The 24348-nt window shown below is 35.7% G+C and overlaps 6 protein-coding genes and 1 long non-coding RNA gene across 16 annotated transcripts; 3 read left to right on the forward strand and 4 right to left on the reverse strand.

The window, feature by feature from the left end:
• Nucleotides 1–229: 229 nt before the first annotated feature.
• On the reverse strand, nucleotides 230–1613 carry LOC117609595 (uncharacterized). The gene is made up of 3 exons (XM_034336143.2): nucleotides 1400–1613; nucleotides 845–1047; nucleotides 230–760 (listed from the first exon to the last, which is right to left on the reverse strand). Exons 1-3 carry the CDS (start codon nucleotides 1611–1613, stop codon nucleotides 410–412), a joined length of 768 nt encoding a protein of 255 aa, XP_034192034.1. The 3' UTR covers nucleotides 230–409.
• An 851-nt stretch (nucleotides 1614–2464) lies between these two features.
• Nucleotides 2465–3375, reverse strand: PrBP (Prenyl-binding protein). 2 transcript variants are annotated; one of them, XM_034336154.2, is made up of 4 exons: nucleotides 3236–3375; nucleotides 3033–3095; nucleotides 2689–2946; nucleotides 2465–2603 (listed from the first exon to the last, which is right to left on the reverse strand). In XM_034336154.2, exons 1-4 carry the CDS (start codon nucleotides 3274–3276, stop codon nucleotides 2522–2524), a joined length of 444 nt encoding a protein of 147 aa, XP_034192045.1. In that variant the 5' UTR covers nucleotides 3277–3375; the 3' UTR covers nucleotides 2465–2521. The 2 variants fall into 2 exon arrangements, with proteins under 2 accessions (XP_034192045.1, XP_034192048.1); XM_034336157.2 differs by having other exon boundaries at nucleotides 3213–3350.
• A 3520-nt stretch (nucleotides 3376–6895) lies between these two features.
• Nucleotides 6896–13264, forward strand: LOC117609576 (RING finger protein 207). Of its 4 annotated transcripts, XM_034336099.2 has the most exons (8): nucleotides 6896–7119; nucleotides 7725–7873; nucleotides 7948–8735; nucleotides 9158–9505; nucleotides 9594–9876; nucleotides 9945–10331; nucleotides 10945–11213; nucleotides 11298–13264. In XM_034336099.2, exons 1-8 carry the CDS (start codon nucleotides 6896–6898, stop codon nucleotides 11520–11522), a joined length of 2673 nt encoding a protein of 890 aa, XP_034191990.1. In that variant the 3' UTR covers nucleotides 11523–13264. The 4 variants fall into 4 exon arrangements, with proteins under 4 accessions (XP_034191990.1, XP_034191988.1, XP_034191989.1 ...); XM_034336097.2 differs by having other exon boundaries at nucleotides 10945–13263; XM_034336098.2 differs by having other exon boundaries at nucleotides 9161–9505; nucleotides 10945–13263.
• A 141-nt stretch (nucleotides 13265–13405) lies between these two features.
• MTPAP (mitochondrial poly(A) polymerase) lies at nucleotides 13406–16031 on the reverse strand. Its single transcript, XM_034336125.2, has 7 exons — nucleotides 15780–16031; nucleotides 15310–15473; nucleotides 14941–15177; nucleotides 14648–14866; nucleotides 14352–14560; nucleotides 14054–14274; nucleotides 13406–13987 (listed from the first exon to the last, which is right to left on the reverse strand). The coding sequence occupies exons 1-7, from the start codon at nucleotides 15910–15912 to the stop codon at nucleotides 13536–13538; spliced, it is 1635 nt and encodes a 544-aa protein (XP_034192016.2). The 5' UTR covers nucleotides 15913–16031; the 3' UTR covers nucleotides 13406–13535.
• Nucleotides 16032–18369: 2338 nt separating this feature from the next.
• Nucleotides 18370–18882, forward strand: LOC117609566 (uncharacterized). Its single transcript, XR_004582622.2, has 2 exons — nucleotides 18370–18554; nucleotides 18710–18882. It is a non-coding gene; the product is annotated as an uncharacterized LOC117609566 (long non-coding RNA).
• Nucleotides 18883–19279: 397 nt separating this feature from the next.
• lic (dual specificity mitogen-activated protein kinase kinase lic) lies at nucleotides 19280–22340 on the reverse strand. 6 transcript variants are annotated; one of them, XM_034336064.2, is made up of 8 exons: nucleotides 21956–22340; nucleotides 21789–21888; nucleotides 21119–21291; nucleotides 20838–21003; nucleotides 20517–20753; nucleotides 20263–20442; nucleotides 19964–20181; nucleotides 19282–19898 (listed from the first exon to the last, which is right to left on the reverse strand). In XM_034336064.2, exons 3-8 carry the CDS (start codon nucleotides 21181–21183, stop codon nucleotides 19754–19756), a joined length of 1011 nt encoding a protein of 336 aa, XP_034191955.1. In that variant the 5' UTR covers nucleotides 21184–21291; nucleotides 21789–21888; nucleotides 21956–22340; the 3' UTR covers nucleotides 19282–19753. The 6 variants fall into 6 exon arrangements, with proteins under 6 accessions (XP_034191959.1, XP_034191955.1, XP_076545188.1 ...); XM_076689073.1 differs by having other exon boundaries at nucleotides 21762–21888; XM_034336065.2 differs by having other exon boundaries at nucleotides 21758–21888.
• Nucleotides 22341–22756: 416 nt separating this feature from the next.
• Uqcc1 (Ubiquinol-cytochrome c reductase complex assembly factor 1) lies at nucleotides 22757–24328 on the forward strand. Its single transcript, XM_034336075.2, has 6 exons — nucleotides 22757–23005; nucleotides 23220–23417; nucleotides 23495–23567; nucleotides 23647–23813; nucleotides 23922–24116; nucleotides 24190–24328. The coding sequence occupies exons 1-6, from the start codon at nucleotides 22949–22951 to the stop codon at nucleotides 24271–24273; spliced, it is 774 nt and encodes a 257-aa protein (XP_034191966.1). The 5' UTR covers nucleotides 22757–22948; the 3' UTR covers nucleotides 24274–24328.
• The last annotated feature ends 20 nt before the right edge of the window (nucleotides 24329–24348 follow it).

The following is a 24348-nucleotide window of genomic DNA, read 5'->3' on the forward strand; positions in this document are numbered from 1 at the left end:
GGATGAAAAGTTTGATTTTTTTATTTGATTGTAATGTACAATACAATTATCACTATTTACTTAAAGATTCATTGAATCCATAAGAAGAATAAATCTATATATTTTTACAAAATCTATATAACAATATTCCAGATACACTTTTGACTTTTAATTTTTTTTGTCACATTATTAATAATAAGTCTTTGGTCCCTCGTTTTTCAATTACATTATACGCGTATATACCAGTTGAAACCGGTAATAACATATAACACTTTTTGCGGTTATATATTGCACGATACATGGTAAAATTCAGGTGATATTGCAAAGAATTGTTTGCACTATCCACTTTACCTTTAAAAAATATTATACATATAATGTAGTAAGGTATGTTACTGGTGAGACACTACATCATGAGTTTAGATTATTGTTATTAGGAACGTGGAGTTTTTAATTGCAACAGTTCTGGATCTAGCAAAGGATTATCATCCGCTTCAGATTCCAATGGTTTGTTCATACTATTGACCACAAGAGGTGATGCTGTGGCTGTATTACTATATGGTGAAAATCCTGCCCATTCCATGCCAAGATATATAGGTGGAGGGCTACCCAATGGTGGTTCCAGTAACAAATGATCCGATTGTTGTTGTTGCTGCTGTTGCTGCTGCTGTTGTTGCTGTAATTCTTGACACTCCGAGGGTGGTAAATGGGAAGCCAAGTGAGTGGTTACTTTACACTGTTTTTCTTGTTTACGCCATTTCGCTCTTCTGTTTTGAAACCATACCTACAAACGATAGATTGACCAAAACGTATAACACTTTTATCGATTGCATTTTTTCCAAATAACAGAGAATATACTGGCTATTACCTGTACTCTGGCTTCTGTCAATTGGATACGTAGAGCAAGCTCTTCCCGAAAGAATACATCAGGATAGTGTGTCTTCTGAAAAGCTCTTTCCAATTCTTCCAATTGAAAATTCGTAAACGTAGTACGATATCTACGTTGTTTCCTTTTACCAACTCCGGACGACTGCCTGTCTTCGCTTCCAGGACTTGGTGAAAAGTCGTATGCTGCAATGCATCGATAACGGTATTGTTATCAAGTTTTTGTATGAAAGCAGTCGTATGACGAAGTTACGAGGTAACTGAATCATTCCTCTACGAACTGAAACTTATTGCAAGTTGAAGGATTGTTCGCGACGATTGATCCAAGCATTGCGCTTAATCATTATGACTTTTTACGTGGCGTAAAATGGTTCATAACTGTTAAACTGATTACCACTAACTCTATTTAAAACAACGGTTGCCGATTCACTTAATGCATTTAGCAATAATTTAATTGAGGACTGCCCCAACTTACGGAGCCGACAGGTAGAGAGTGGCAGTTAATTAAATCAGGTCTGGGGTGGCAGGGTGCACTTACAGAATTTTGTAGGAAAGCAAACCGAGGAAGATTGAGCGCCTATCAGACCAGCTAGAGCAGTCGACTGTAGATCTCCCCCAGGGTTGATCTCGTCAGGTGCTCCAGCAGAAGCTACGATCGCTCCAGTAGATACCAGAGGATCGCGCGGTGCACCCACTAAAAACAATTGTCTGCCACTTTCGTTCGCACTTTCGTCTTCTTCTTTTAAATCCATTGTAATACTTGGCTTCCGTCGTTTAATTAATTAAATATCGAATAGTTGAAGCAAATGGTAGACCGATGAAGGATAGGGCTAATGGTAATTGAATCACTACCAAGTTGAGAAGTTCGAGTGGATACCACCGCGACTCCGCAACTCTGCTATTTCTTTTCTCTTTTACTCCTTTTTTCCTTACACCTGTGCGATGTAGATAGGGTAGGGGATAGAGTATATTCAACGTGAACTCCCTCAAGAGGGGTAGTGAAGCCTCAAAAATGTATTGCTTATACACCACGAATCAATAGCATAGGTGTACGCTTGGCAAAAAGATATCCAGTTTTCCTTTATGCGCTTCTTAAATTTTATGAAAAATTAATGATTCCTACTTTTATGTGTAGCGGCAACCGATTTTTTTAGTATCAACTTATGCAACAAGATATACTCGTGTCTAATTGCCTCGTGACAGTAGCAATTCTAAAGAAAATTATTTAACGTCACTTCTTTTCATTAAGCATTTTTATTAAGATACGTTATCGGTTATAAAATTTATGTAAAAAGAAAGGGAGCAAACGATTCGACACATACAATTTTCATACATTTCTTTATTAGACAAATGTAGTGTATCACAATATATATATATGTGTATATATATACATACAAAATCTACTAGATCTATTCAATAAATAAAAATGCAATGTGCTTAAAAAATACACGTTTCATGGTGTAAGCATTTCCACAATAATTCTATTAGGCTTATACAAAATTAAACTAATGATATTTGTTTCATTTACGAGAATGTGTGGAAAAACGCATTGAGCACAGTGCATATCACAGAGAGTGCATAAAGTAAATTGTTTGATATGATTATTATTATCATTTTTGGTATTCCATCCTGTATTGTTGTGAAGTTGGAATGAAACTTTTTAGACATAAAAAAGACGGACTCTGCTGGTAGAGACTAACAGGTCATCGTCGAAAAATTTCGTTTCTATCACAACGTTGCCACTGATCACAGAGAAAACAGAATTAATTAAAAATCAATATATTTCGGATATAAACTTTGATTAAAGCGACTAAACTATGCGCTTACTTTAAAACATTGGCAGGCATCATTTGACTTTCTGGTGCAGCTTCGATTAAACTTTGCCAACTATTGGTACTGTTACGTATAACGAAACCAAATTCAAAGAACCATTCTTCTAAACAACGTCCTTTGAATAACACTTTTTGCTCTAACCTAAACCTTTCCATTGGTTCTGCAGAGCTAAAATTAATTTCCCGCGACACAGCGCGACATTTTAAAATCTTTTTCGGTACTCTTACTTCATGTTCAACGTCAGGTACGAACCTATAAATAATAAATTATCCTTTTTAGATACACATCGCGTTCTTGAAAACATACGTCAAAACGTTTATAGGTTATAGCATACTTACAAATCTTCGTTAGCCTGCCATAATATTTTACCCTTATCAGCATCCCTTACAATCATCCAATTTCTATAATAAATGACAGTCAAGAAAAACAATTGTATATAAAATATAAAAACGAAATGAATACAATCAGTCTGATCATTCTATCGTTTAACCTAGAATTCTTGGCAATAGGGTACGTACTTTGATTATTTAGAAAAGGATACACTTGAAAGCCTTTTAATATATCCTCGGCCCGGGAAGGCATAATTACTTCCAAATGAAATCAATTACTTTTTATTACACACACACATAAATACGATATATCGTCTATAAACAGAGTAGTGAAATAACCACGGTGCTTCCATAAGAATATACTAAATGCATATGCATCTGTATATACCGCAGTTCACCAGAGTCCATAACTGCGACGCGCAGGTTGGAAGATGGTGGGGGAACGCAACGAGCTCTCTGCTAATCGCTTTCCACTTTGTTTGGAAGTATCGCCAATCAGGGCGAAGATGCGCACTGGAGATGCGTGAAGAACGAAAACTGGTCTTTTCGTAGTTATGGACTCTGGTGAACTGCGGTATAGATAGGTATGTCGATTTAAAACGTATTTAATCATTCTTTGACGTTTGAAGAATAATGAACTCAGTTGTGTTATGTTTAATTAAGTACTAAATACATAGGCGAGAAAGCGGTATTGCGGTAAAATTAATAAAAAATAGCGGGTACGCATTTTAACGCGTGTCTCGACAGGCGTGGTTACAATATATAGTGGTTACAAGAATCGATGTTTCTTAACATGATAGCATGAGTAAATTCGGCAGGCATTATTCTTTAAGAATCAATCATAAAAGTTCGATTCTCAATGGACCGAAACGAATAATTAATGTTCTTTGCATAGTTTGCATAACTTGCATACGCTACCCAAATTCTACTGCGCAGCTGTTCTGCGCATATCCGCGGCAACTCACTGCGCATGCGCCAATTCGTATCGCCTCTTCGCGCATTCTGCGATCCTACTATCAGCAGTACGGTTCAGACCGTAGGTTTGTGCATTACACCGCGCCAAAAATCGTGCCACCTCTTCGCATATTCTGTGATCCTATTATCAGGAGTAAGTTTCAAATCCACCCTTCCCGATTATTTATAATTTTATCCTTTTTGAATGGATAGAACTCGTCTGTAGTCACTGATTACAGTACGCTATCATACTCGCGTATCGTACTATCATACTATTACATTAAGTAAGTTCAACAATATAGCCAACAATACAATAAATATTCTTATAAACATAAGTATATAATAATATCGATTAAATTTCAATAATTTTTTTCAATTTGATGCACCGTTCGCTGCCTAGTTAAGCTCGACTTGTAACTCGTCGATATGTATTAAATAATATTAAAAGAAGTCTACGCGGTTGCTTCTTGAATGAAACGTGTCGGGTAAAAAGATAAGAGAAGGGATATATCATTAACGATGCGCCTGGTATTACTCTCGCTGCGAGAATACAAAATAAAAAAGTAACGAAAGAAAAGGATCGGCGGGTGTCTCTGGTTAACTTTTCAAAGACCAGAAAAGTCTGCTCCATCGAGACTTGGACTGCCGTGTTTCCCAGTCAATGCAATAACTCTGAATATCGTTTTAAAGTTCCTGCTATGCATTAAAAGAATATTAATCTCGGGACACGGTACAATTTCATTCGTTTCGAAACGGCTACGAAAAGCAGTCTGAAGCGGTGCAGTGGCGATGAATTAGAAGCACACGAAACTCTCGACGAGTTTCACAATGATACGAGCGAGCGCGAACGAGTTTCGATATTCGTAATGAGACGGTGGCGCGTTTAATTAATTGGAAGCCGTGAGCGTACATTAATTTTCCCGTCGTTACACAGATTGAAATATTAAACATCGTTTTACACCTTGATACAAGGAGAGTTCGACGTATCCATCTGAATGTTTAAATTCTAAATTGATTATACCACTTCTGATTCGCTGATAATCTATATAATCGATTATAGAAACATAGATATAGGTAGCGATTTGCAAAAGTTTTTTTTTTCCATTCAACTATATAAGTATACTGCGGTTACTAGGGGAGAAACGGTAGGTCGAGGAATTAGTATTCACTGACCCGATTGAGGGTCAGCCATCTACTCTCAGCCGTCGAATATTCTGCCAACATGTAGAAGAGGTTGTTTTTTTCCTGATTACAGTACTGGTGTATACATTTCGTCGCATCCTTCTTCCGCAAGATTTTTTAAACGATCAATAGGAACTAGATACATATTTTTCTTCATTTCTATCGCAGACATCGTCTGGTACAAGTGGATCCTGGAATCAGAGCGAAATGATCAAATAAAATCAAATCATAGAGAGAGTATACATATAGTATATAGTACATAGAGTAGAGATGGAGAAATAGAGAAATGAAATATTGACAAAAGGAAGGTACGTTAGTCTGGTGGTTAGCATACTTAAACAGCCACCACCCCAGAAACTCTTTATAGGTTAAAAGGGCAAAGCTTTTTGTCACAGACCGAATGGAGAGAAGCGAAAAGAAGGACTTGGACAAATTTCATATTACGTTTCACCAATATATATGATTCACTCGTGCGACGAGTGGATGAAAACTAGGGAAACGGAAAACCCGCTGGATATAAAGAAATATGTATAATTTCTCTCTTCTTTTTCTTCTTTATTTTTTTTTCTATTTTATGCGCTTTATATGCGCCATGTACTCTTTTTTTACGGATTGTACAGCGAATGTTCATCTCGGTACCAGTAGCACTTGCTCTCACATGTACACGTCGCCAGATCGAATGTATATAGATGTATATACCTCTCTTTCTCTCTCTACATATATGTATATATATATAAATACATATGTATATGTAGGTCTCTGCAGGAGTGCAGCAAACGGGACGATGGAAGTTCCAGGGGATGAGGACGTTGAGGTGCTGCTCTCTCTCTGTCTCGCGCATAGATCTAGTTCCAAGTACCACTACGTGCGCATCCAGCTGCTAGCGGTAGACTCGAAACGAATCACCCGAAACGTATAAAACGGATAAGTTCAGATATTTCTAACTAACAATAACTAATAATCAGATTTTATAGATTCTTCAAATCTGAAAAATCCCAAACTAATTATTATGTTTTTTTTTAAATTGACAAAGTTTGGCATAGATTATTAAACATCATTTTGTATGTATAACTTATTACCATGTAATACATTTAAACCCTTTAAAGTTTTCGAAACATTTGTGAATTGAAATCAATTCGGGTATTGTTGCGTGAGCAAATTGTTGAAAAATTTGCAAGAAAAAGGGTCAAATATCCATCGTTAGCGGATGCACGTATGCTCGCTACCGCTGACTACCACCGAGGCACACTTACGTCAGCGCAACCCTGTATGATGCGGTGTGCACCCTTTTCGACATAGCAGCGCGAGCAGTGTGCTGCAGCTGCAGCTGCAGCAGCAGCAGACCTACCTCTTTTCTCTGTGTACGTAGCATCCTTGGTGGAGGGCGCGAGATTGGTGGCACCCCAGTGACGTCAGAGCTGATCGTCAGGCGCAAACTGAGGGTTACCCACCATATACGTCAGAATGACGAGCCGATAAACTACCTATCAGGCTTTTCTACGGCGGGCGGGCCAACGGTCTTGGGGTAAACATTCTTTACAATTCTTTTCGATTAGTTTTCTCTTATTTTTTTTTTTTTTACTTCATAACGATTGATTTACTTTGTTACGATTTTCCTAAAGCTCAAACATGTGTTGAAATAATGAAAAATGAGACAAAGTTACGAGGTAGTGGTCGTTTAAATTGTAACTTACTGGGTTGTGGTTTCCAGGTGACCGCCGTTGGTTTAGCCGGCGATGGCGAATTCGACGGGGTCGACGGTCGACGGCATCGGCGTCGGTGTCGGCGAAAACGACGGTACGACAGGTGTGACCGGTGGTGGGCCTAGGAATCCTTTGATCTGCGGCGTCTGCCATGACTATTTCAACGAGCCTTGTCTGCTATCCTGCTTTCACACCTTTTGTGCCCGTTGCATCCGTGGCCCTCATCTTGAGGGAAAGGTCTCCTGTCCCATCTGCGGGTAGATAACAACGACTGTTATTGCATGGCGTCCTTAGGGTGGGTGACGATCCCAGGTCTGGGTTAGGTTCGGCTACTCTATGCATGTTATTGTATCTCCTACTAGTTCAAGTGTTTCTCTCAACTTTCTATCAAGTACGATGAAGAAATGCTTTAAGTTTTGGATACGTATAATTAATAATGATCTATTAATTTAATATATTAGAAAACTATAAAGCTATAAAACTATAAGTTATAAAGTTTATATAGTTGCTTTACTTTAAATCATAATAAGTAAATGCATCATTTTATGTCACTAATGTCAACTATTTTCTAAATTGTAAGCACACCATAAATGATTACACGTTTCCTTATGTTGAGAAGTTTGCACGATTCATGATGTACAAAGAATTATTTCATTCTTATCGTGTCTTTTATCCAATCCATCAGTTCTACTATGATTCATTGAAATACTTTGCTCTTTGTATTGCTTCTACAAAATTTTCCTTTCCTGATTTACAACTTACCACTTTGCAAGGTTCAAACTATTACTTTTGTCTGCTTAGTTTTCAATAGTTTTAACTTTACCCAGTTTCCATAAATTGTAAAATACATTTCTGTACATAGGCAACAGACACAATTAAAAGATGGGGCACAACTACCACCAGCCGATCACTTGATACGTCAGCTAGTTGAGTTGGCAAATTCTGAGAATCCACCTTGTGCCAACTGTGATAAACGTGATAAGTCTACCATGTTCTTTTGTACAACATGCGGTACGTAGTTTAAATTATTATGTAACGTATAAGCGGTAACAATGTTAGAAATCTAAAGTCTCTTTGAAATTCAGGGCAAGCACTCTGTACACACTGCAGAGAGCACACTCACCGTGCAAAGATGTTTTCTGCTCACGAGGTGTTGCATATGAGTAAATGCGCCAAGGATACGCAACGTCGTTGCTCGACCCATGGAGAACAGTACATAATGTATAGCCAAAGTGCCAAGTGTATGCTCTGCGCCACGTGTTTTCGCGATACACCCGCGGACGCGAGGCTTCATTGTATCGACATTGAAAGTGCCTGGCAGCAGGCATCGAAAAAGATGGAACGGGCGGTTAATTCGATCTGCGAGCTGCAGGCTGGCGTACGGGATGGGGTGTTGGCCCTAAAGTCGCAACTAGACGAACTACGACACAGTCTGGATTCCGAGAAAAGGGCACTGAATTCGTTTTGTCAGGGAATGCAGGAAGCCATTACGAAAACCCACAACAACGTATTGGCAGAGTTGCAGCAACAATTCGAGACGAAAGAAAGAATGGTCTGTAGCCAGCTGTTTTCTCTAGGTTCCGCGTTTCCTGTCCTACAGACGCATTTGATGCTGTGCACCGCGTTCACCGGCGGTGCGACCAAGTATCAGTTTCTCGAGTTAGCTCATCCGATGCTGGAGCGATTGAGTCGCGTTGCCCAATTGGGATATCCTTCGAGGCCACCTTTGCTAACTGCTCACCTCAAGACCAACTACAAAAATGAATTTTCTCGCGCATTGCAGCCTTACATAGGTCAGGCACAGACCCCGAAAGAATCGTTGTACGATCAAACTCATTCGTTGGTTCAACAAGATCCACCAGTGATGCAGCAGGTATCTACAAGCATTTTAGACTGGCCACCTCTCGATTACGAATTCCATTTTTACGTTCATATTACAAGTTTTTTTTTTCATTGCATTTCTCACGCACACTTCTGTGTAAGTATTTTTGTTTATAGAATTTTTTACTCGATATACGATGTACATATAATGTGGCTTGTACTTATAATTAATCGTATGGTGGTAGTTAGTAGTCAGTTTAGATACAGTCATTCTCGTAGATATAATCAAATTTTGGAGAAAAAAAAAAGAAAGAGAAAAACAGAAATATATAAATTATACAAATTTTCGTTTCCTGTTAGTTTATTAGCCGAATACGGTAGTCGGTATTGGACAATTTATTCATTACCGCGTATACGTGACGTCTGGTACGAAGGATCATCGATTGTGCAAGAAATTCTTCCTTTATTTTCAAGCAGAGTAGCAAGTCGTCTCAGAAGATTTCGTCGAAGAGCGGAACTGATAGCGGACCGTTTTCCAAACACTGTAGAACATTTGATACCCAATTAAACGAATTGAATCAACAGTTAATGATGGTAAAGGAACGTTTAGAAGAACTTCATCGTGACGTAGCACTTTTGAGAAGAGCTAATACTCCTCCGTTGGGTACGCGTTACGAGCATGTAGCTAGAGATTGTAAAGTATTGGAGCAACAATTGGAGCATCAGCAGATGGAATTAGAACGACTTAGAAACGTGTTTGACGCATTATGGGATGAACAGCTATGTAGAATTCAGATGGAAAAAGAAATATTTCATTCTCAGGTATTATCGTTTTCTCTTTGTAATTTTTATATTTTTTATATTTTTTATTCTAATAACGTAATAATCGATCATTTTTCTACCTATCTAGATGAACGATATAATGTCGTTGAGGAGTCAAGTGAAACAGTTGCAGAACCTTGCTCAACAATTAGAACCTTTCGTGAAATCCTTCTCCTCCGGTGTTAATGCTGGTGAAATAAGCATGACAGCATCTGACGCGGCCAGTACTCAACATTTGCAAGCGTTGCTTGATCATCTGTCACGCTTGCAGATGCAGGAACCATCGCAACCACAAACTCAAGCTCCGATCAAGGATCACCGACATTCTCGCACCACTGCCACCAGTGCTGATAATGCACTCTATATGAAAGGTATATCATTCCCTTTGTTAACTTTTCTTTAAACCGTTGCTAGATTGTACGCCAACTGTCTGTAACAGAGAACAAAGAGATACCGACGCGTTGTCGTACACCATCCAGTATCGGGGCTGTTTTGGACTCGAGCGGAAACATCATAGTATACGGTTCAGCGAAATCCTCGGAACAAAAGAGAAGCGTTCTTAGCCAATTGATCGAGAAAACTAGGAATAAAGAAGATCGCAAAAAGTCACCGGGTCGAGAAGAGGGTCGCGATCGCAGTCAAAGTCGACGATCGAGAAAATCACCGGACAGCACGAAACCCAAGACACCGCCAGGTCATTCGTCCGTTAACAAAGTACGTTCTTTGTATCGTTCTCTGAAAGGTGGTAGCGGTGATACATCCGCCGAGGGACTCGATCAACCGGAAAGATGTACAGATTCTCAGCAACCACAGTCGCACACGACTGGTAAGAACAAATTCGTGAGGATTGTATGCATGAGTAAATAGTGTTCGGTAGCTAACGAAGGGATACACCTGGAATGAAACACAATTGCGATTTCAGATTACTCGACAAATCAAAGAATTATGTAGATAGAATATATATATATATATATACACGTACATACATATACACAAATTAATGTAAATAAAATCCTGATTAATGCAGACAAGAATTATTATATACTTCGTATCGCGCCCAATTCAGGATCGACGAGTTAAATTACAATCGTTAATTAATTTCACGCTCTCGGCAATCAAAGTGATAATGGAGTACTTTAGTGACGACAAAATCCACCATTTGTCTTCCTTTGTAAAAGCTATTCGATTCCCCTTCTCGACGCATCGGTGATCAATTAGAAACCTGACCTAGTTTCACGGAAATCAAATAACGATCGAATGGAAAATGTTGCATGGCTACGGTTAAAATACATACATTTTTTCCAGATAACTATTGGCCTCGATACTTTACTTTCTAACACTCTATAACAGATGTATTTTCGAACGTATTCTCAATTAGAAAATAGAACGTAAAGGGTATTCGTACTTTCTGAAATGATTTCTGTCCTTCTGACGAGCAGGCGAGGAAGGGGAATATCAACGAATATCAGAGGCTTCGAGCATTGGGGAGGCTAAGAAGCGTGTCCAGGCTCAGGTGCACGCGGTACCTGACGAACAACCAATTCCAACTGGCAAAGGAGCGAAAGTGTATCCAGCCAGTGACTCGGAGGACGTGTTCTATGTGGAGGAGAAGGCGTCGATGGAGGTGAGAAGACGTCGAAGAGCGAGCTGCGACAGTCTAAGCACCACCGGTTCAGGAAGCAGACGGTCGAGCATTGCTGATGGGACGGTAGGTCAATCCGCGCAGCAGGATCCGAGGAAAACGCTGGTACTTTTGATCGGATCTACACCGAAGTCGTCGTCTCTGGTTCAGAAGCAGCGTTCCTGGGAAACGTTTCCACGGCCGAAAAGCAAACGCAGCGTGACGAGCAGCGAGGGTGCTGCCTCGTCCCTTAGTCAATTGAAGAAAACGGATAGCTTCGAGGGACACGAAGAAACGGTGAAAACCTTGGTTGCAGCCGTGCAAGAAACTAGGTCTCATCTACGTCATCATCATATGCATCATCATCGTCATCATCGGAAGAGCAAGACGAATTAAAAGTTATTCTGGTTTCGATCAGAAGACGGTGAAAGAAATTCAATCAAGGAGCTTTTTCTATAGAGGTATCCAGGTCAGATAGTCAAGACGGCAGAAAATAGATGTTTCTTTCAGGCATTCTAGAAATGAATCAAATGAAAAGAAGTATTTATTAGAGATTGAGAATAGTTTCTTGGCTATCTGGAAGGGAGTCAAAGATCCTCCAAATAATGTCTAGCATACATTGGGGAAAGTATTGTCGATGGACTGTATTTTATCGATCGTTAGAATATTGTTATTCGTAGAACAATATCATTCAGCGAAAGGATACTACGAATATCTTTTTATTCGTTTCGAAAAGAAATATTTTCAGCGTTTTATTAGCAGTATTATTATCAAGAAAAGGGCATTTGTTATGATGTATTACAGGCGGAGGACGATCGTTAAGAATGAACCAGAGATTCGTTTGTCATTTAAACTGTCATTGAAAGGTATTTGTATTTTACAAGTACACTTTTTTACTATTACTTTCGCGGATATCGCGAAATTTTCGAGTTTCTTTTGCCTGAGTCTGGACCAAGCGTTTCCAATCATTTGTATCGCATCTTATCCAATTCCTCGTGATTTCTAGTCCCATGTATGTCTGGTCGGAGTTGTTTCAGGGTCAGTCAGCCTTTGATATAGAGCAATTTTCGATTTTTTTATTAAATAGCGTTTTGATCGCATTTTGAAACGCCGATGGTCATAATATCGCCGCTGCCAATAGAGAAATAATATATAAGAAGTACATATATATATATATATATATAAACGAAACAAAATGAAAAGAAAAAAAGAAGGGAAATGGAAATAAATACGTTGATACTCTTTATTGTTGATGCAATCCTTCAATTGATGATCGATACATTTTCAAAGAAATGCTCGACAATTAGGATTAATGCGATACGTTTTTCGTCGAACGCACTATGTATGAATAAATATAAAGAGAGTTAGGACTAATTAAATATTATTAACGAAAGGAAAGAAAATAAGGAAAGAATTTCCCATGATGCTCAAATCGCGCGTTTTCTTCTTCCCGATTTTTAGAATCGGTTTAGGTGAAATTTCATAAGACGAAACGATCTCTAACTGATTCGTTATAATTAAAGTTTATATGTAATACCTTCAAAGGTACTTTATACAATGGTATACCGAGTCGTAACGTCGCGCAACGGAAAAATTATTGTACATGATAAAATGATTCTTTTTGAAGGAGAGAAAAAATAGCCTAATTATAAACATACTCGTAACTGCCAGTTGCACGGGGATCCATCGTTTACATTTTAATACATCCTTCCAACGGGATGTATTTAACTGTGAAAGATTTTTTTCTTTTTACAATTACACGTTCGATCATCGAATATCACGTAATTGTACTGCTGAAACGAAGGTTCCTCGTGGAAGTTAATACGATCGTTATTGTTCGTTTTTTCAACGATTGAATGATCATAATCTTCGTACTGATCATGAGAATGTTACAATTATAGCAAGTGTACACGGTTAATCATGTATCAGAAATGTCGAATTACTAATAATAGAGAAATATATAACTTATGAAGTATGAAAATTGTTCAGCTGTTGCTAGATGTTTCCAATTTTCCCCGTTCCTCAGTGTATCATAAAGTAAAAGCACTTCTTTTAATTTATACCGTGGTATCACAATTCTGTTGTATTAAGTTCGCTTATATTATTATTTTTATGTTAATAAAATATGGGATAATTTTCAAATATTTAATTTACATCTTTCAATAAGTATTTTGTGTACACTAGTATAAGCGTAAAAAATATTAGATTTTCTTTCATTTCTATCTTATTTCTATTTTTAAATATGTACATAGTATTTACTACTAAAAGAAAAAAAAATCATAAACTGTTGTTGCATTTACTTACAGAAAAATTTATAAGGAACAAAATTATTTATATTTACAGGTCAAGTGAATTGTACAAAAGTTAATTTGTATAGATTAAGCTACAATAATGATACTGTATTTTTTATTATTTTATAATTTCCTTCATCTTTTCGGAATTATTTGTACTTAAAAGCTCTTCGTTCAATAATTCAGATTGTTCTTTTAATACAATATTTCTATCAACATTCGACGGTGAGTTATTTGTCACGTAATTCAGTAAGCTCAAAATAATTTCACTTTCGTCAGTTGTTATAAATGTATATAATGCACTTTGAAATTGATGTAATAGACGTACTAATTCAAGTTGATTAATATTTTTGCTAACGTTTAATGATCTTTCAAAAGGATTATAAATATAAATTGGAGAATTCTCCTTTTTCTCTTTGATTTTTCCTTCCCGAACACAAATTGCTTGCACTTTAAAATCAAACTCGCTGTAATACTTAAAGAATCCATACAAAAGTTTGTCCAGACTTTCGTCATTGCTGGATGAAAATTTCTTCGCCCAAGAAGTATCAACATGTTTTACCTCTTTACCTAAAAACCATATAATATTTAATATAAATAAAGTATAAAAAGCATCGGTACTATCTTCATACCTACTTGTATAAGAGAGTAAATTGTTTAAAGGAGGCAATATATTCTTTATCTGCAAATAAAATATTACTAAAAGAGTAAGAGAGAAATTTGTAATCCAATGACCTGGATTATCCCTTGTTATTTGTTGAACTTTCGCCCATTTACGAACAGTACAAACAAGCGGTCTAACACGACTATCCAACTCTCCGTAAGTATATAACATTTCAGACATACACAACGCGATCCTACAAAAGTAACAATTATGGTATTACAGCTCGCAAGGAAGTAATTACATTTTTATGAGAAAGTAATTGCTGCATACGTGTTGGTACTACTAAGGTCACATTGTACGTTTGTATTGTAGTTAGTGAATTTAATTATTGGAACCCGAGCTTCAAGAATGCTTCTGATGCTCCTAATACCAGGAATACATGTTTTCATCAATACAGACACTGTTTCTAAGAATTCTCGTTGCTTCAGTTTATCACTAAAGGTCACAGTTTGTGTGAGAAAATGAAATGATTTTGGTTTCTGAAAAGAAATTTACTAAAACTAGTTTTTATCAAAACTAAAAAAAAACAATGGTAGTACTATAAGAATATGAAGGGTTATGCTTACTTGTCCAGGTTTAGAAAGATTAAATGATCTACATACTAAATCAAGATCACATCCTTTCTGACCAAAACCATTCACAGACGAGCCAAACGGCACGACATATAAATTCATAAATAATCTAGACAAATAATACGTCAGTTGTTCGGCGGTATAAAATCTCAATCTAACATCTAACTCTGAAATTTTCAATACATCATAAAGGCAGACCATTTGTTCTGACACCTACAAAATTAAAAAAAAATGTGTTTACTGTTGTCCATAAAAATACATATTTACCTGATATAACAATATATTACAGTTTTCAGTGGTTTCAGCTTGTTGGCAATTTTTGACGGTGTTGTAAGGAAACATTTAGGGTAGGTAGCAACTTCGTTCGACAAGTACGTATTATTATAATCAGAACCTGCTGCACGAGTGTATATAAACAATGGTGATACTGTACAAACAGTTTCAGCATTGCTTGTAGATTTATTTGTACAATTCCTAAGTTCTTGTATATTATCACTCTGGGCAAATTCTATTAAAATAAAACGCTGAAACAAGTAACATCACAATCTATACAACAGATACACATTTAATTTTGTAAACTTGAAATTATAGTTTTTTTTAAAAAGAAGTATATACCTTATAAATCTAGTCCAAAATTGGTAAAAATACTTACATACCTGATTATCTAGGGTAGTGTAAGGAAATGCATTTAAAATCCTTCCATAACTTGAACAAAAGTGGTAAAGCTTAGGAGCAATATTAAACGACTGCACTTTTACTATAATGCTCCTGTGCGCTTGATCACGTCTGTATGCAATCATCTCACTGAACGTTTGATTACCTATAAAAAAGATATCATTCTATTTACATTAATTAAATCTCAACAATTACACATTACAATTGTCTGTATGGTAAAAGTGAAAAATTATCATTACTGGGACATATCACCTACAAAAGCATTCTAATAGTATCGCTTTACAAAATTAGTTTAATAATTCTTCTAACAAATGAAAATAGCAAAGAAAGTAAAGCAGTAGATAAACTTAATTCGAAAGATACATTTTAAGACAAAATAGAGAAAAAATGATCAAGCAATAAGAATAGCGTGATTAAGGTTATTAAATGAACGCCGATTTTTACATCGTACCAGGAAAGACTGCCGATCCCATTTTTGAACCAGGTAATTGTGATACAAATCTCGTTGTTTTTGTTACACATTTACAATAAAATGTGTTTAACAAAGGGCAAATATTTACATTAATACGATGGGCAAGCGCCATTTTTGTATTAATCAGTATTAATTACTCCCCGGTGTAGCACATGGTGTAAATACCCATACATACTCCAAATATGTATAGCCACGAGCACGCTCGGGTTGGCTCGGGTCTAACCACGCAAGTCAGCAGACATTATGCCTAATTCATAAGAGGTGCGAAATGCTCCATTATCAGAGGGAAATTATGAAGAGGAAGAGAACAAAATTTTCTTACCAAACAGTTAATCGCTAAAGCGAGTAGGTTCAGATCTATTCACCGAGGGGTGCAGATCTACCTGCGAAACATACGTATACTCTTATTTTATTTTCTGCGTTCATTTAACTTGTTGCATTTATCTTCTTAGCTTATTGAATAAACTTATTACGAAAACGAACATGTTGATTTTATTACTCCTGTGTGCATCCTTTACATCTCTTCACCCCTTACATCGCTGCATTCCTTCCATCCCGGCATTCCTTACATTCCTGCATACCTTTCATCCCTGCATTCCTTTCATCCCTACATTCCTTACATCTCTGCATCCCTTAAATCCCAACATTCTTATCATCCCTTAAATCGCTACATTATTATCATCCCTACATTCTTTTCACCCCTACACTCTTTTCATCCCTGCATTCTTCTTATCCCTACATTCCTTACATCTCTTCATCCCTTAGATCCCTACATTCTTTTCATCCCTGCATTCTTCTTATCCCTACATTCCTTACATCTGTTCATCCCTTGGATCCCTACATTCTTTTCATCCATACCTTTCTTACATCGCTTCATCCCTACATTTCTTACATCTCTTCATCCCTTAAATCCCCACATTCTTATCATCCCTACATTCTTTTCATCCCTACACTCTTTTCATCCCTACATTCCATACATCTCTTCATCCCTTAAATCCCTACATTCTTTTCATCCCTACACTCTTTTTATCCCCACGTTCTTTTCATCACTACATTCCTTTCATCCCTACATTCCTTTCATGCCTACATTCCTTACATGTCTGCATCCCTTATAATAAATATATTATAAAGACTGCTTCCAGTTAAGGTAAGTAAAGGTAAGAATTTCGCGAAAATTTCGAAAAAAACAGCGCCCCCTAGCGGCAAAAATGTGAACTAAAACTTCGATGTCGAATCAGCGCCATCTGGTTTCGAAAAAAGGAACTATATCATGCTCAATTTCTGGCCCTCTGGCGGCAAAAATGTGAACTAAAACTTCGATGTCGAATCAGCGCCATCTGGTTTCGAAAAAAGGAACTATATCATGCTCAATTTCTGGCCCTCTGGCGGCAAAAGTGTGAACTAAAATTTCGATGTCGAATCAGCGCCATCTGGTTTCGGAAAAAGGAACTATATCAGGCTCCATTTCTGGCCCTCTGGCGGCAAAAATGTGAACTAAAATTTCGATGTCGAATCAGCGCCATCTGGTTTCGGAAAAAGGAACTATATCATGCTCTGTTTCTGGCCCTCTGGCGGCAAAAATGTGAACTAAAATTTCGATGTCGGATCAGCGCCCTCTGGTGGCAGAAAAAGGAACTAAATTTATACAAAAATTTAAACTTAAAATCGTTTTTCCCGAGACTACTTACCTTTACTTACCTTTACTGGAGCCAGTAACAGTTATTATGTTTATAATATATTTTTTATAAGAGTTGTCGGAATGTAAGAGATGCGGGAACGTAAAGGATGTAGGGATGTAAGGGATGCAGAGATGTAAGGGATGCGGAGATGTAAAGGATGCAGAGATGTAAGGGATGCAGAGATGTAAAGGATGTAGGGATATAAAGAATTCAGGGATATAAAGGATACGGAGATGTAAGGAAGGCAGTGATGTGAGGGATGCAGTGCTATAACGATACAGAGATACAAGGGATATGGAGATACAGTGACTTAGTGGTAGTGCCTGCGAGGCTCATAAAAAGATTGAAAAAATAAATATCTGCGAAGGGTGGCCTTGGTCTATAAAGAGGAGTAGGATAATAAATAGTTAGGAAGCGTGGATCTTGGACCATAAAGAAGAATAAAATAATTAATAACTGAAAAGGGTGAGCTTTGGCCTATAAAGGATGATAAAATAATAAATAACTGGGAAAAGTGAAATAAAGGGTATGGTTGGCCGAGACCCAGAAAAGGGATAAAGTCATAAATGCTTTTCCCCTTTCCCCGATCTCAGGATACCGACCTGATATCATCATGGGGTGTCAGGGACCCCGAAGTACCTATGATACACTCTTTGCCTACCGACATTATGGAATGTATTTGGGGTGTCAGGGACCCCGATGCCTCATTGGCGCTCTCTATATATCGACATATCACCTTGGGGTGTTGGGGACCCCGCAGTACCGGTGGCACTCTTTGCGTACCGACATTATGATATCTGGGGTATCAGGGACCCCGATGCATCTACGTCGCTCTCTGCATACCGATCTGACATTATCTGGGGTGTCTGGGACCCCTAAATTATGATCCCTCAAAAATAAAGACATGTCCAGTCTTCTATATCTATAGTCACTAATTTCAGTGAGAAGCAATGCAATTTCGAATACGTTTTGAAGATAAATAATCAAAACAAGAGAATATCTATTCTTAAACTTACATTATAATGGCAGGTGTTACAAAATTTATGAAAAATGTTTATCACGATCCTTTTCAATGGTATGTTTTATAATAAGTTCTATAATAATTATAATAATCGTGTTTATAACCTTGCTAATGCTTAACCATGTGCTGTACAGAATGTTTCTTATGAATATTATTGTGTATGGGTATTATAAATAATAAAATTTATAAATTCAATCATTTGTTTATAGGTCAGTAGTTAAAAGCATTGGATTCTTCATATTAGGGGTGAAGATTGCTCTTGAATGTAAAGGAATGACCCTGATGCCAACCACCTCTTAAAAATTCCAAATATAGAAATAAAAATGTAAAGACTTAATGTATTGCAGTTCATAATACATACATGCATATTTTATTATCTTAACATTAATGAAACTACATTCTTTTTGTATTTGTACATAATTTCTCTAAGTTCACAATTCATTTTTTAATTGTACATACATGAAATTACATACACAAAGAAAATGTATAATGTGAGTTATCAATAAACAGTGAAATAATATGTAAAAGAATAGTAAATATATGTATTTATTTCTCTTCACTAATTGAAGTTTATATGTAAATGGCTTGAATACCTAGAATATTTTAACTGCTATATATTATTTGTAAAAAAATCTGCACTCCTTGTTTCTTGCACTTTTAATGTAATTGTTTATTAGTATTTAATTTCTAATACATGATTACAATACATACTTATTAGTGAAAAAATGTAATTGACTTCATATTTCTAACATTTTTTTTTTCATAAATATGAATATTTCTTCAATTTTTTGAGCTATTTGCGTATATATTATTATTCTAAAATATCATTCTAATTACAATTAAACTGTTACATGATTATAGCGAATGAATTATGAAATACTTACTAACTTTCTCATAACTTAGACTTTATTTTGTTATATTGCTCCAATGACAAACCATTGTGTTATATTGTATAGAAAATATTTGTATATTATTTACATAGTTCTACTCTTTGCGAGAAGAGTATCAATCCAGGAGGATTATAAATGAAAATTGTACAATTTATGTTGAATAAAGAAAAATGTGTGAACGTGTTTAAAAAAGAAGTTGAACGTATTGTTGTTTGACGCTAAATTTCAACCGCTTATGTCGCGCTTATGAATGAAGAATATAATCGACGGTGGATATAAAGAAATGATTAAATAACTTCGATGCATAATACGAAGTTACATTAAGGGTCATGTAACACACCATGTCAACAAGCGTTTTATATACTACGCTGGCTGTTCAACATCCGGTAGATCTAAAATCTCTCCGACAAATTCAGCAACATTTGTATCCCTTTTAGCATGCTCCGTGATAAAATTAAGCGTCAATAATTGATTGTAATTTGGACGGGCAGTATAATCTTTCATTAGACTGAAAGAACGATGATTAATTAAAACAGAAACTACATAATTTTATTAAATACACATAGCACTTACCATTTATTAATAAATTCTTCAAAGTTAGCAGAAAATTTACCAGCGGGTAACTTTGGTGCTTCGTCCTTTACAACCTGTTTCAATTGTTCAAAGGGTGTCCCCCAAGACTCGTAAGGAAACTTTCCCGTTGCTAATTCAACGAGAGATATACCTAATGACCAAACATCGGATCTGATGTCGTACTGTGAAGGGTTACCCGACGGGTCTATCCTTTCTGGCTGAAAAAAAGGTCACGATGGAGAATTTATTGAACAGATATGAACAACGAATCGTGTAATTCATGTTATTAAATTACGTACAGCCATGTACGGTTTACAACCGGCATCGATTGTTTTAGCAACAGAATCTACGAGATAACCGGATATACCAAAATCGCAAATTTTTACTTCCCCTTTACGATTAATTAAAATATTGCTAGGTTTTACGTCTCTATGGATCACTCGTAACTGTGAATACAGATAATGTAATGCGCTTACTACCTGTAAAAATGATTCGAAATTATAATCGTAATTATTACTATAATAAACAACAAAGTAACTGTATTTTTACATACTGCAAAAGCAATTTTTCCTAAAATATCTTCAGGAATGGCACGCCCGTGTTTATACACTTTTGTATAAAATTTATCCAGACTCATATCCATTACCTCCATACATATCCAAACATCTCCTTCTCTAAATAATGCTCCATAAAATTGTACTGTATACTCACATGCTGAACTCCGCATAGAAATATCTAAATCCATAAGTAATCGCTTTTGTTCTTGTGTATTGACTGTTGCAGTTATTCTCTATGTGATAAATAAAATGCTAGTTTAAAATATACTTAAAGTGCATTAAGATTATATATGTATATGTAGAGTTATATACCCAACCTTAACTGCCATAATAGTACCACTTTGCTTGTGTCTCATTTTATCTACAACACCATATGCACCCCTTCCAAGAATGCAAATAGTTTCTAAATCATCCGCTTCTACTACAAATGTTTTGTCTCCTATGGTTATTGTAGTTCTTTTATCTAAATTTCTTGGTGGAGTGCTGTAATATAAAATTGATAAAGATATTAAATTCTGTTTCTACATATCAAATATTTTCAATGTACATTTATTACTTTGAATACTGGAATTCATTATATTTCAAATAAACTACATACACAGGCACAGGTACCTCTTCGGAAACCTGCAACTTTAAGTTTTTCCTTCCTCGGCGTAGAGCCATGATGCAATGAACACTTGATAAATATTATTAGGCCTGCAAACTTGGCAGTGCATACAATTGAATATAATTCATATTCAAGTAAGCTATAATAAATACCGGACGCGTGTTCTGAAACAGAAAAAAGGAATATAATTTTAGACATTAAAGCAGTGTTAAAGAATTGAAGGTTATACAATACATTGATCAAAGAGAGATACATAAGAAACGATGAATAAAGTAAAATGTTTTTTCAAATAGATTTCTTTCATAATGCTACAATAAGTAATTTATATAATACCTTCTTAACATGATATCTTACAACAATAACGAGAAAACTAAAACTTTGTTGCCCTTATATGAAGTTTTCAGTAAACTCAAACAGTTGCTTGAAATTGGTCACAAATGCTGGTTAATTTTAAATTGAATTTAGACTTTCTACGCATTAAATCATTTTAAACACAGCATATTAAACTTTTGATAAAATTTTATTAAAAGAATTTAATTAAATAATAACTAGTATAACTTGCTGTGTAGTAAAGTAACCATACAAAATATTTTTATATAAAATAATGCATTGAAAGATGAACTCTATTACTTGCTTGCTATATTCATATATTTTTGTTCACCGTGTATATGATTCGATAGAAGCAGTGACTACAGATCCAGTAAGACTGGACATGCCTTTGTTTTCAAGGTGCCTCGAGAACGAACGCCATCTGCTCTATCCTAATAAAGAAATGTGCACAATGAGATTAGCTAGTCACTGCAAACAGCTTATTAGAACTGACGCTACCTTCTCGTTTAAATCGCTAGGTAAGACTGTTTATTTTTGTATCTTACAATTGGTTTACAAATTAAAAAGTTAATTATAATTTGAGTGTGAAATTAAATCTCCCGCCACAAGGGAAGGAGTTCTGGATTCGATTCTAGCGCCATCTATACGAAAACGGCGCAAACTACTCAACAACTTATCGATAGATTTTCCGAGATAAGGGAACGCCTACGCCATCTAGCGAGAAGTCCGACTACCGTACGATAAGTCGGTAAGTTGCTTTCTCTACTTCCCGGCAGATGGCGCTAATGTTCCTCTATGTCGGTAAATCGATCGATAAGTTGTTAAATAGTTTCCGGCATTTTTGTATAGATGGCGCTACGATCGAAAAATGAGTGCGACACTCCTCCCTCCTTCGACGTCCAAAGCAGACTGACGCGCTTCAGCGCACAACGGTTTATTTATAGAGTCGCGTTCTCTCTTCTCTATTACGCATGCGCGCTCGGCTATCGTAATCTTAACATGTAGACTGCAACAGTACGAAATATTTCACATTTTTATACTAGGATAGAGCATATGGTGCTTGTTCTTTAATTAATCGTATTTGATTTATGACGGTCTTCTTAAAATACAGATTTCCAAAAAAAAAAGAATAGAAGGGAGTCAAAACTGTGTCTTTTGGCTATCAATGGGAGGTGCGGTAAAAAAGGGACTGGTAAAACGGGCACGACATGCAGACCTAACTGTACCTGGGGGTGTCCGGAATCCCCAAAACCATGTCCCCTCGAAAACAGAGGCGTGTCCAATCTTTTTGTATCTGTAGTCATTGGTAATGGTAGAGGAAGTATTAGTATGGTCTCTCATTGAGTGAATGATGATGCTATGTTTATATAAATTTTGCTGCATATTCTTTCAGCAGAAATGTCTTAAAAAATAAGTAAATATTATTCGTTTTACTTTTTAAAAAATTAGGATTAAAGATTTCTATGTTTAGTCAGAAATCCGAACATATATATGTATATAAAAGTAACAAACAGGATGCATTGCTTCAGAATGTTATGTTCCAAAACGGTATGTCTTTATATAAAATAACAATAATGTAACATAGCCTGACAATTATGTGCAATTATTTATTATTATGTTATGTTTATCATTCTTATTTTTAATAGAAATCTAAGTAGGTAGTATAGAAATATATGAACCCCTATAGTATTAAAATATTTCAATTTGGTTACATGGTATATGTATGTATATATAAAAATTTTTTCATGTTTTTCAATAAAAGACACTATTGTCTGCAACACTGAAATATATCACCGACTATCAGCCTGTAATTAATTATGGCACCTTTCCAATAAGAAGACAGTTTCGTCAATATAGTGAAAATGTTCATGTAAAGGATGTAGCTACAGCAAAAAGACTACCCAACCCTGGGATATTTAAGAGGTTTCTGTTACGCTTTGCATTATATAAAAGGAAGTATGTAAGTATAATTATAGTTGAAAGATTTTTGATGATTGAATATTTCTAAACTGCTTACATATATTTATTATATTTTAGCAATTAATGGCATTAGGTTATCATTTATATAATGATCTAGCTGAAAGAATCAATTATTCAGTATTTTTCAAAGGTATCTTTTTAATTTTAATTTATTATTCATATAATGTCAAGGAATTTACTAGTAATTGTATTCCTTTTTATTTTGTTAGATTTTAATATGCCAGATACTTTCTATTCCTGGTTTTTGATCACAGAATTACATGTTTGGATGTTAATGGTTCGTTTTATGGCTGAAGGTGCTTATGGTAAAGTAGTTAGAAATAATATTGTTGATGCTATGTGGACTGATGTCATGGTCAGAGTAAATAAGCTTGGTGTAAGTAATTTAATTTAAAGTAAATTCAACTAACTGAATTTTGCTAGAATTACTTATGTTACTGCAATTTTAATTTATATTATAAAAATTAATTATATTTTATTTTAGCACATTGCTGCAAATGTAAAAAGGAAACAGATAATAGAAATATCAGAACAGTTTAATGCTGCTTTGATTGGTTATGATGAAGGAATTATGTCAGATGACAAAGTATTAGCTGGTGCACTATGGAGAAGATACTTCTGTTCAGAATGCAATGATCCAGAGCAGCTTGAGAAACTCTTAGTTTACGTAAGAAAACAGGTAATGATATAATAAATACTTTTGTACTGTATTAAAATATATATATATAACGATTTAATTATTTCATTTTTAGATAAGTTTACTAGACCAGATTCCGTCAGAGGAAATTTTAACACAATCAAAAATACAATGGATAGATTTAAGAAACACCAGATGAAACTTCTTATAAATTTGTAAATAGTAATTAGATAAAGTTCATATAATAAATATATTAGAGCTTATTTAGCAAACT

This window comes from Osmia lignaria, chromosome 7 (assembly GCF_051020975.1).
Source record: "Osmia lignaria lignaria isolate PbOS001 chromosome 7, iyOsmLign1, whole genome shotgun sequence".
Classification (NCBI taxonomy): domain Eukaryota; kingdom Metazoa; phylum Arthropoda; class Insecta; order Hymenoptera; family Megachilidae; genus Osmia; species Osmia lignaria.

What these genes read in the sequence shown, in the direction of transcription:
- LOC117609595 (XM_034336143.2), bottom strand. Translation starts at nt 1,613, where the DNA reads ATGGATTTAAAAGAAGAAGACGAAAGTGCGAACGAAAGTGGCAGACAA. An exon ending in TTGCTTTCCTACAAAATTCT is followed by an intron (nt 1,048 to 1,399) that starts GTAAGTGCACCC and finishes GATGCATTGCAG; the next exon opens with CATACGACTTTTCACCAAGT. An exon ending in TGACAGAAGCCAGAGTACAG is followed by an intron (nt 761 to 844) that starts GTAATAGCCAGT and finishes TATCGTTTGTAG; the next exon opens with GTATGGTTTCAAAACAGAAG.
- PrBP (XM_034336154.2), bottom strand. Translation starts at nt 3,276, where the DNA reads ATGCCTTCCCGGGCCGAGGATATATTAAAAGGCTTTCAAGT. An exon ending in ATATTAAAAGGCTTTCAAGT is followed by an intron (nt 3,096 to 3,235) that starts GTATCCTTTTCT and finishes CATTTATTATAG; the next exon opens with AAATTGGATGATTGTAAGGG. An exon ending in ATGCCTGCCAATGTTTTAAA is followed by an intron (nt 2,604 to 2,688) that starts GTAAGCGCATAG and finishes CTCTGTGATCAG; the next exon opens with TGGCAACGTTGTGATAGAAA.
- LOC117609576 (XM_034336097.2), top strand. Translation starts at nt 6,896, where the DNA reads ATGGCGAATTCGACGGGGTCGACGGTCGACGGCATCGGCGTCGGTGTC. An exon ending in GTTCTTTTGTACAACATGCG is followed by an intron (nt 7,874 to 7,947) that starts GTACGTAGTTTA and finishes TTTGAAATTCAG; the next exon opens with GGCAAGCACTCTGTACACAC. An exon ending in AAGAAATATTTCATTCTCAG is followed by an intron (nt 9,506 to 9,593) that starts GTATTATCGTTT and finishes CTACCTATCTAG; the next exon opens with ATGAACGATATAATGTCGTT.
- MTPAP (XM_034336125.2), bottom strand. Translation starts at nt 15,912, where the DNA reads ATGGCGCTTGCCCATCGTATTAATGTAAATATTTGCCCTTTGTTAAAC. An exon ending in ATCTTTCTAAACCTGGACAA is followed by an intron (nt 14,561 to 14,647) that starts GTAAGCATAACC and finishes ATTTCTTTTCAG; the next exon opens with AAACCAAAATCATTTCATTT. An exon ending in CAATTTACTCTCTTATACAA is followed by an intron (nt 13,988 to 14,053) that starts GTAGGTATGAAG and finishes TATGGTTTTTAG; the next exon opens with GTAAAGAGGTAAAACATGTT.
- lic (XM_034336064.2), bottom strand. Translation starts at nt 21,183, where the DNA reads ATGGCTCTACGCCGAGGAAGGAAAAACTTAAAGTTGCAGGTTTCCGAA. An exon ending in GTACTATTATGGCAGTTAAG is followed by an intron (nt 20,754 to 20,837) that starts GTTGGGTATATA and finishes TTTATCACATAG; the next exon opens with AGAATAACTGCAACAGTCAA. An exon ending in GTTGTAAACCGTACATGGCT is followed by an intron (nt 20,182 to 20,262) that starts GTACGTAATTTA and finishes CCTTTTTTTCAG; the next exon opens with CCAGAAAGGATAGACCCGTC.
- Uqcc1 (XM_034336075.2), top strand. Translation starts at nt 22,949, where the DNA reads ATGTATATAAAAGTAACAAACAGGATGCATTGCTTCAGAATGTTATGT. An exon ending in TTATTCAGTATTTTTCAAAG is followed by an intron (nt 23,568 to 23,646) that starts GTATCTTTTTAA and finishes TTATTTTGTTAG; the next exon opens with ATTTTAATATGCCAGATACT. An exon ending in TCAGAGTAAATAAGCTTGGT is followed by an intron (nt 23,814 to 23,921) that starts GTAAGTAATTTA and finishes ATTTTATTTTAG; the next exon opens with CACATTGCTGCAAATGTAAA.